The sequence below is a fragment of the Amblyomma americanum genome, chromosome 2 (genome assembly GCF_052857255.1).
Source record: "Amblyomma americanum isolate KBUSLIRL-KWMA chromosome 2, ASM5285725v1, whole genome shotgun sequence".
NCBI classification, from domain to species: domain Eukaryota; kingdom Metazoa; phylum Arthropoda; class Arachnida; order Ixodida; family Ixodidae; genus Amblyomma; species Amblyomma americanum.
In genome coordinates this window covers 86,340,482-86,350,992 of record NC_135498.1, presented here as the reverse complement: position 1 = coordinate 86,350,992, position 10,511 = coordinate 86,340,482, and the positions used below count along the sequence as shown (strand labels likewise).

General features: G+C 45.2%; 1 protein-coding gene across 1 annotated transcript in view; it reads left to right on the top strand.

Moving 5' to 3' along the window:
• Nucleotides 1-417: 417 nt before the first annotated feature.
• Nucleotides 418-10,511, top strand: part of LOC144119855 (sodium-coupled monocarboxylate transporter 1-like) — a 55,869-nt gene continuing 45,775 nt past the window's right edge. The window contains exon 1 of the mRNA XM_077652378.1: nt 418-528. Coding sequence (XP_077508504.1) covers nt 418-528 — 111 coding nt within the window. The remainder of the gene's footprint in view (nt 529-10,511) is intronic.

The window sequence follows — 10,511 nt, the reverse complement described above, 5'->3', positions numbered from 1 at the left end:
CCCACAATAAAAGGCGACGCGCGCACCAATGAGTGGTTTCCGAAACCGTCACATCCGGCTAAACAATTTTTTCGTTCCAACTTCTACGGAATGAAAGAGCGAATTGATTGCCGTACTGTTCTGTTAGCAATTGAGAGTTGCACGATGTCGAGCTCATCTGACTTTCTGGAGTGAAGTGCACTTCAGAGGCGTGCACGTAGGGCTGATTTTGAAACAAGGCCGAGGTGTTGGACACTGGAGAAGCAAAAGAAAAAATTCAAAAAAGAAGGCATACACAGGCGAAAAAAACTATAGGCTTAAACAGAACCAAAACAAAGAACCCATCATCGCGACTTGGCTTTTTTGAACCCCTGTATATTCAGCTCCGTCTTATAACCGGCATCAGACATCTGCACTGCTGAGTGTTGTGCGGACCCGATGTCACCGTCGAAGAGTCTGGACGCTGCCGACTGCGCTGTTTTTGGTGTTCTCACAGCACTGGGATACCTTGTTGGATTGTACTTCTCCTTTTCTCTCCGACGCAAGAATGTAAGCTTATGAAGCAGTTCTCAGCACCATTATTTTATTGCTGCGTGATTGCTTGCTTTGTGAAGGTAGTTATCGAGACATTGAATTTTTTAGAGACCTTATGTACAGCAGCGAAGAATGCTACTCAAAGCTTAGGGTGTAAATAACAGCACACAGCGGGGTAAGAAATATATAATGTGCGGAAATAGCAGTTCACGTAAGTGTGCATCTAAAAAAATTTAATGACTGCAATGTCCTATTCAAGTCTGGCATTCATGTTACGTGACCCATAATGAGACAAGTAAAAGCATAGATTTCTTAGTTACTGGCCCCAAAACCACTTTTCGGGTTCACCGTTTGTAATCAGTGGCCGCTGGTCTAGGAAAGTTATAACAGTAGGTGGAATCCTTCGCTTGCACACCACTTATATTGCACCACTATTATTGGCACTCGGGCAACTAGGACATTTTTAACAAAATACAGTATGGAAGAATCTTGCCTGCCTTCTAAACAGTTATTAGCCGCTACCCTAGATATAGTCTTAATGACAGAGATATTTGCGTATGCTTCTACCATAATTCGTCATAACCAATTGAAGCGCGGGCATTCACAGTGTTCTTACCGTTGTTGCAGGTAAGTTTCATGCCTGGAATGAGTCACGCAGAGGGCACAAATGAATTCAGCTACCACACCTTCGCCTCTGGGTGCCCACATGTTTTCTCCTTCTGTCGGCCTTTCTTCATCACTACAATCGTCAGAAAATATAAAACGTACTAAAATTATTGAATCTATGCGAGATGTAAACAAATTCTCGTTTCGGCGCAACCGATGGTGTTCTTTTCCTGACATCTTAAAAACTTCCCTATCTCCCGCAACACAGATGTAGATGTGCGTGGGAGGTATTTAATTAAAATATTCATTTGCCAAGCTCTGTGTAAGCGATGGATAAGTGGCAGTTGTAAAGGCTGCCTCGAGGACAGCTGACTTTGAAATGGAAACGCGAGCGCTAACAATGGTTGCAATATAGTGTGCACATGCTCTTGATAGCCGTTTCATGTAAGAAAAATACACAGTGTCAGGTACGTCCATGAAGTAAACAATAAATAGAGCAATTTTTTTTATCCAAACGTTGATGTTCAGCCAATAAGAAATATTCAGTTTCGTTTATGTTATAGCATTTACGACACTCCCATTTGAATGAAGAGGATTTAGCAGACGTGGGCACTAGATGTTGCAGTACTTGCCAGCCGTATGTGTATTAATATGTCCTAATTTACCAGTCATCGATGGATCCTGCGCGTCAGCTCTTGAAGTTCTCATTTTTTGCCACTTCGTTAACAAAAGACGTACAAAAGACCTGCACGGTTTACACCATGACAGAAGCGAGAATTGCGCGTTTCAGTGATTGAAAGTTTTATAAAGTATGTAAAAACTAGTATAGTATGGTCGTAGGAGAATTTCAGTTATTATTAAACAGTTTTTCGTGCACATGTGCAACTTTTTACGTGTTGTTTTGATGTTGGCTCCTAAACTCAATTCTAGTCTATGAGGCGAAAACGTAGCATCGAGTGATGAACTTTCAGCATTACTCTGCGCGGCAACAAATGACGATATCGGCAAATTTAAACTAAGTTTCTAGAATAGTTTGCTGCCAAGGAAGAGACAAGACGTACCAGCACGGTCTTTAAGTAAATAGGACGTCCAGCGTCCTGCATGTGAGGGTTATATCTACACAAACTCATGCGGCAAATGTCTTGTGTATGTTTTCATTGATTGTTTTTTCGCTGAAAAAATAAACATCAATCTCTAAAACTGTTTATTCATTTGCATAGATTCCGGAGCGCAAAATACATTGAATGTGCTAATTGATTTAGGTCAGTTCCTGAAAAAATACTGGTATTGTTTGCATACATCATAAAGTATATTGGCGTAAACATGCCCCATATATTGCAGAAAAATGCAATAAAAATCACTCTGCACCTACTCTGAGCAGCACTATAGTAAGCTGGTTCGACGCACTATGTGCACCTTATTAAACTTACTGCATCTCGCTAATTATTAAATATTATAACACGACCACCCTTCCGTGGCACCGAAAACAGTAGCAATTAAGATTTCCGATTAGTTATTAAAGATCCGCAAATTTTGTCATGAATTTTATGAAAAGGCTGGTTGTTTTTATTTTCGTTAAGGTGTTCTATTACAAACCTTTTTTGGTATTTGCGACTCCTCTGTAGTCGTCGTTCAGGATGGCAAATGCTGCAGTGTTTATTATTGGATTACCTTAACCTAGACAATGCTCGTCCGATATTGAAGTTCGGTGAAAGAGATTACCCTAACGAACTTAGTGACGCAAATGAATTCTCCATATCGAAAACATACGCTGAATATCAGAATATAAAAAGGCCGAGCAGTAGTGTTTGCTTCGCTCATAATAACTTCTTTTCGTTTCGCGACTTGTAGCGTTGCTGACAGATTTTTTTTATAATGCCTTGGGTCTGGATTACTTCCCCAAAATGCTTAAAACTCAAGTGAAGAATTTTCTTTTGTTGTTGGTTGATGTTGTAACTGAATTTTCGTTTTAAAATTAATTTGTTCACCCTTCTGCCATGGGTGCGTTACCCGTCGTGAAGCCTTGTGAGAAAGTATGCTATTAGTTTCTTCCTTTTGCCTCACTCCGTGGGCATGGTCTCTGCAGGCATGTTCATGTCCGAATAAACTGATTTTATTTGAGTATGATATGGCGCTTAAGAATGTTAACAAGCTGGAACATACACACAATTATGTAGCACGTTTCGTTTTATATTCATATGAACGTTACTTGAATGTTAGCGCGTTAAAAAGCAGCTAGGGTTCGCTATAATTCTGCAGTACTTTCATGAGTATAGAAGTTTTAAACCACATTTTCATCTAAAAGAAAAGAAGTTAACTGCGACGAAAAGGGCAAAAGTGCAAAATCTAAGAAATTTTTGATCGAGCGTGTGTATCTGTGTTGGCTTTTCCCATGCAAGATAAGTGAATGCAACAGACTCCAAAACGCAGCTTTAGCATTAAAAGAGACCAAACTCCCGGGAGCTGTTCAAATTAACCTTGGAGCATCAAATGAATTAGAAAACTGTTCCATCAACTTCGACAGTTTTTTCCTGTTTCTCTTAATACATATTACAAATTGTTTTTCTTCTCAACAGTCTACACAGTTAATCTTAAAATTTACGTGCCTTCTGCACATTTTCCACAGCGTTTATAGCTCTATTGAGGCATGGGTCAGTTTTACTGTTCTTTGCATGTGTTCGCACAAATAAACAACAAAATATCACTCCTTACAATACCGAAACTTTGGCTAAATAAATAAATGCTCTTTCTTCTACAGCTCTTTAAAACACTGGTTTATCGATAGTTCATTTGGTTCAGAAAACACGGGATGCGCATAAGTGGATGTGCATAATCCTTTGTCATGTTCTCACAGTTTTTCATTATTAGACAGATACCTACGATCATCAGTTAAAAACAAAACCTGGCATCAGCAGTACGTCGGAGTAGAATAACAGTCTGAATAAGAATAGAAGGCGGATATCAAGGATAAGCTTAATATGTTTTAATTGCAATCCGACGAAGTCTATTCATCTGTCATTATTTGGTCGTTAGAGTTTGGACGCTCTGTACTTCATTTTTTCCAATGGTGTCGATCACTGTAATTTGAGTGGACAAAATTATATGTATAAGGTTGTTGTGGACGCAAATCTGGATTTAAAGGTGAATAAAATGACCCTTCAATGTGTATTCACTCAGTGCCTCAATATTTTAAACCCACACTGTCTTACAGCTTCAATTTTAATATGACTGTTGTGCAGGGATAAATGACGATTAATTCCACTTGCTAAATTACTCTGTTGCATTGAGCGTTTAAAAGCAAAGGTTTCATGATAGAAGAGCAGCGCTAAGATGCAAGAAAGGGACACAAGAAACATGTATTTCAAGCAGGCGCGCTTAACGGACACTACGTGTGCTATATATAAACCACTAGCGGTCCAGCACCAAACCATTTGCGGGACCGGAAATCGCCAGGAATGAGGTATTAGCATTGTTAACCAGCCGCCCTTACCTAGTAAAATGTGCCCAAACATAAAAAATATAACACACCTTTGGAAAAAAAGTAACGCCAAAATTAATGCGATTGTGGGGAGCTTTTGTAGGGACGAGACAAAAGCTCTCCGGCTGCATCGGGACAACTTCCGGCGGCTGCGAAATGTGCAGGCGAATAAAGCGACGGTGCAGATCAGACCAATGTGTACAGGCTTATTGCTGAGAAGATTACTTTATCAAACCTTTGAGGACATAAATTTACATTTAAAATTTTGGTTTCCCTTTAGGCCGGCTAGCATCTTCATTCACAATGCTACGCGTGAATGTGCGCGTCCCGCTTCATTTCGTTTTGTTTTGTCTATGGGGTTAAAAATTCAAGAGAATAAGTAGCACCAAGTGTGCAATGTGAAAGAATGTACCCGCTTCCCCCAGGCGGCGCAACCCGCAGTTCGTGCGCCCTCACTTAGCGTTCGTGGTTCTGGTGGCCGCCGCATGTCGGCATCACTACGCCTCGTCAAACGGCGTTCTGTTGCTCGTACGCATCGGCTATATCAATAGGCGACATTAATTGGCGACGCTAATTGGTCGTCATAATTCACGCGATGTTATTGCTTGCTCTCGGAGTAATAATTGGGAACGTATTGTTCACCGGATTAACACGGAGACGGTCTGTCTTCAATTCCTCCACGTCCTTCCCACCGCTTCAAGAAGGAAGAGGGGGACAGGGAGGACAAGCTGCCGGCAGGTCAAGAGACAAGAAGGTGAGCTGAGTACACGTGGCCTCCCAATCTAAATAAAGTATATCTGGATTCGGAGTTGCAGGTTTTAAGAGATGAGAACAGGCAGCTTAAGGCTAGCTTAGACGCAGTATACGCCGAGCTCCGCATGATTACGAGGAACTCCTCGAGTTCTCCACCGAATTCGGGGTGCTCCAGTGCATTTCCGATATCAACAGAAGCACACTCTTCAGCCTCGGAAGTGTCGTCTTCCCTCATCATCTCCCCAACGCAGCCCTCCTGCGAGAAAGAGGGCACTCTCAGCAGTTAAGGAAACGGAAACCGACTCCCTTGAGGAGAGACTAGCTCCCCTCTTCCAAGCGTTCGCTAACAAGATAGAGGAACGCCTCACTGTGTTCATGGATCAAGTCAATTCTCGCATGGTCAAGCATTTTAACGCTTTCTCAACCCAGATTAATGGCCGCATGCGTTCTACAAAAACGTGTATCAGTAATATTGAGGCCACACAATCCACCGCTATTAACGAGGCAAAAACCCTGAAGCAAACAGTGGATGCCCTCTCTGCTTTTGGACCATCCACTCCCTTGCCGAATGGCAGCTCCCAGCCCCAGAGATCCGACCTCATTAAACCAAGCCAGACTCCACCATGGCGGTCAACCGTAAAGTAATAAGAGTATGGCACTGGGATTGCAGGGGCTTTCGCGCTAAGCAGGACAATCTGCAATTTTGTATCAAGAACGTAGGACCAGAAGCTCCGGATGTGATGGCTCTGCAGGAGGCCCATTTCGAAGTCAAACTGCCGGCCTATAAGTCATTTTCCCCTCCAGATATAGTTAAACCACACACAACTGTCCTCATTCAGAGGAATCTGACCGCAATAACACACCCGCTCGACGGCATCGACTTGGACTGCCTCTTGATTGAGCTCCTTCCGCAAAACAGAGGCCTCTGCTCCTTATACATCATTAACATGTACAATAATCCAAAAGCTGACCACCCTTCAGTCACGGCTGCCCTAAGTAAGGCGGTCATGCAGGCTGAATCCTCTCCAGCCCTGGTGGTGGGGGATCTAAACGCAGATAACAGAGCTTGGGGATACAAAAAGAATAATAAGAAGGGCGCGCATTTATGGAACCACATACAGGACACGTCCTTCACCCTGCACACAGACCCCGCGACGCCTACAAGGATAGGAAACAGTGTAGGAGCGAAAACTTACCAGGATCTCACTCTAGGCAAGAATATCTCGAACGTAGAGCGGATCAACACTGCCGAATTTCGGGAGTGATCACTACATCGTCATGTCCATCGTTACGCAGGATTCTCTGAAGGGAAAGAACAAGAGACCGTCCCGCATCGCGGACTGGATTAGGTTCAGAACCTTAAGGGAGCAAACTGCTTCTGACACTATCGACAACCTGGATGATTGGGCCTCGAGTGTAAAACAGGATGTGGAGGTTTCCACCGATGAGATTCTCTCTCTGGAAGAAATCTCGTCGGTGGATAGTTGTCTCCTTCATATGTGGCAAGCGTACCAAAGCCTTGAGAGGAGATGGCTCACTCTAAAAGACAATCGTAAGCTACGCCTAGGAATAGGTCGACTAGCTAAAGACATCGAGAGCCATGCACAGAACTTGGCCAAGCACCAATGGGGCCAGGTTTGCGATTAAATGAGTGATAAGCTGGGACTAAAGGACACGTGGAATTTTATGCACTATATTTTAGACCCCGAGAACTGCAAGTCCGCCCACAGGAAGGACATAATACATATCCTTCACGAGAACCCCCTTCCTGATGACGATCTTCTGGAGGAGCTGAGAAGCAAGATATTTAGACATGTCACCTCAGGAACTCCTACCGGGCTCTGAGGGTATCGTCCATCTTGGACTGGACGATGGAATTGCGGAGTCGCAAGTACAAGCAGCCCTTCGCAGATTCCGTAATTCTACCGCTCCTGGCAAGGATGGAGTTACAAATCGCACCCTGCGCAACCTCCACGGGAAGTCAATGAGGGCGCTCAGCGACTACATGAACAAGTGTTTGCGGGAAGGGGAACTCCCTCAATCTTGGAAGCACGTGAAGGTTGTCTTCATTCCGAAACCAGACAAGAAGCTACCATTACAGAATCTCAGACCCATCTCGCTTACATCTTGTATGGGTAAGCTGATGAAGCAAGTGGTCCTCAACCACCTCCAGAGCCACATGGACGCGAACAGTCTCTTCTAGACACCATGCTAGGCTTTAGACCTCATCTCTCAACCCAGTACACTACGCTTCGTATTTCGGAATAAGTGCTTAGCCCAATCCATAAGAAGAGAACTAGGGCCATCCTGGCTCTTGTTCTCACCGAGGCATTCGACAATGTCGACCACAAGGCAATACTAACCTCTCTCTCCAGACTCAATGTAGGTGAACGAGTCCATAGCTATATCAAAGCCTTCCTGTCTGACATTACGGTAGAGATACAGATAGGGTCTCTGCAATCTGAGACCTTCCCCCTAGGTAGTAGAGGAACCCCACAAGGGTCGGAACTCTCGCCTTTCTTCTTTAACATCACCCTAATCTTGATGGCCATCCCCAACTTCTCGCACTCTATTTATGCCGACGATGTCACTCTATGGGTCACGACGGGTAGAGATGGAGAAATAGAGGAGACTTTGCAGGTGGCAGCTGACACCATTGTCCGCTATGCCGGCAGCATTGGTCTTTCATGTTCCCCTCAGAAATCGGAGCTCTTGATGATCAGGGTGTGCCCTTTGCCCAAAAGCACTCCCCACCCTTTTTAGTGCATGTAGACAGGGTCCCGGTTCCCGAGGTAGCTACCCTCCGTGTTCTAGGCATGCACATTCAAAACAACGGTAGGAATAACGTCATTCTAAACAAACTCATTGGCTGCGTCAGCCAAACAGATTAATCAGGCGTATTGTGAAGAAGCACAAGGGTATGAAGGAGGCGGACCTCAGGAGGTTGGTTCAAGCCTTCGTCCTGAGTCGTATCGTCTACTCTATACCTTACTTACATCTCCATCAATCAGAAAAGGGCAAAGCAGTGTTCCTCATCAGGCAAACCTACAAATCCGCCCTTCATCTCCCCAAGTGTACACCCACTGAGAGAGTTCTACACCTAGGGATACATTATACGACGACGAAACTGGCGGAAGCCCATCGTGTGGCTCAGTACGACCGTCTATCGAGAACCCCAGCGGGAAGAAGTATACTGCAAGAATTGCAGATTGGTTACGAATCCACACACAGTCCGTAGGCCAGCTCCCCACCAATATACACGAACACCTCTAACTAATCCCGTCCCCAAAAACATGCACCCTGAACGCCACGCCGCACGGCGGAAAGCGCGGGCAAAAACACTACGCAAGAACTATTCTCAGCTCCAGGAGACAGTATATATCTATGTCGCGGAGTATTCTGACCAGGAAGCGGCTTTCTCGATAGGGAAAGTCGGCAACTCGGGCAACCCCCTTGCAGCAGCCACTGTTAAGGTGAAGCACGCGGAGGAGGCCGAGGAGCCGGCTATCGCCCTGGCCATTGCCTCAACGGAAGCTGAATATATTCTCAGCGATTCCAAGACAGCCATGCCAAATTTTGCGAAAGGCAGAGTCCACGCTGCTACCATGTCCATTATTGATAGACAGTCTAATCTAGCACCTAGCCACTAGATTCAAATTATCTGGGTGCCTGCGCACTCGTCCCGCCCGGGAACGAAGCAGCGCACGATTTTGTCCGAGGATTCGTAAACCGGGCTGTGGCCTGCCCAAACCTGTCGTCGGCCAGGGAGCGCATGGTCACATATCATGACATAACTATACACAATCGTAATAAAAGACCTAAATACCCAACCCAAGATAAGTCTTTGACCAAACCTCAGCAGGTAGCCTGGAGTCAACTCCAGATAAACTTTCCCCAATAATTAGAAAAACTCCATTATGTATCCGGGAGTATTCTCGCCTCAGTGTAAGCTATGTGGTCAAGATAGGGCCGACTTAGCTCATATACTGCATGAAAGTCCACAGGACAGACCGCCGATAGACCTGCAGCTTTCAAACCGCGAAGAGTGGGAGGTTGAAGTGCTCAGCTCCAATCCCAAGACCCAATTCCGGTCTTGAGCCGAGCTTTGCAAGTCACCGATCACCAAGGGCTCCTGGCCACATCACGCGACCAGCAGTGAAGCAGGGAAAGAAGAAAAGCGCAATGGAGACCCCACTCGATCTACGAAAGAGATCCATTGAAATAATTTTGACAAAAATAAAGTTTTTACCACCCCGACCTGCCTGCTCTGAAGCCTGCGCTAGGGTGCGAGGCAATCACACTGAGCCTCCTTTTATTGCACTCAACGCGAGCTCCTCCGTGGTCGAAGGTAGCCGCCCGACTCACGACCCGAGGAGCAGCGGTTGAGTCCTAGTTCGAACATTTTTCTTTTCAGCGCAATCGCTTTTCTTGTGAGGTAGTGTGGTTCTGACGTCATGACCGTCTCAACCAACGAACTATAGTCACCCGCCGGACCCCAGGTTTTCGCCTCAAAAGGACTCTAAAGCTATCGCGTTAAAAGTCTACACCCCTTAATTCCTGAAATCAACCACCAGTTTCAAGCTACATCGTGCGTCTGTCTTTCCTTGTGCCGCACTGTGTGCTTTTCAAAATGTAATTCGAGTACAATGTTATTGGTCCTGAGGGCTTCAACCCGGTTCTATTCACATACGCGGCCGACGCTGCAGCTGCCTCTTAAGCCTGGGAAGCATTGAAGCACGACATTTCTGCTCTTTTATGAACACACATGCGTAGGCCGCGTGCGGAAACGAACGACAGGAAAGCAAATGGCTCGCTGCTAATACTGCTCAAGTTTCCACTGCAGACAAAAAAGCTGGCGCACCTGGTGGTATGTGCAACACTGACGTCACTTGGCAGGTTGATGCCCTTTGCTAGTGTTCTCAATTGCGGTACAACTGGGTGATTACATCGCTTCGCATACGAATAAAAACGGTTTAAATGTGTGGATTCTGACGCACTACTTTGGAAGAGAGCCCTTTTGAATTCAATAAAGCAAGCAGCTTTTCCTTATTCCTTAAGATACTTTTATTTTGCATTCAGCCACACTGCTGTCAGTATGCTATTCCTGTGTCACGTCCTAGTGGCGGACGGAGATGGCCTGGCAAGATTTAGGGGGAGCCAG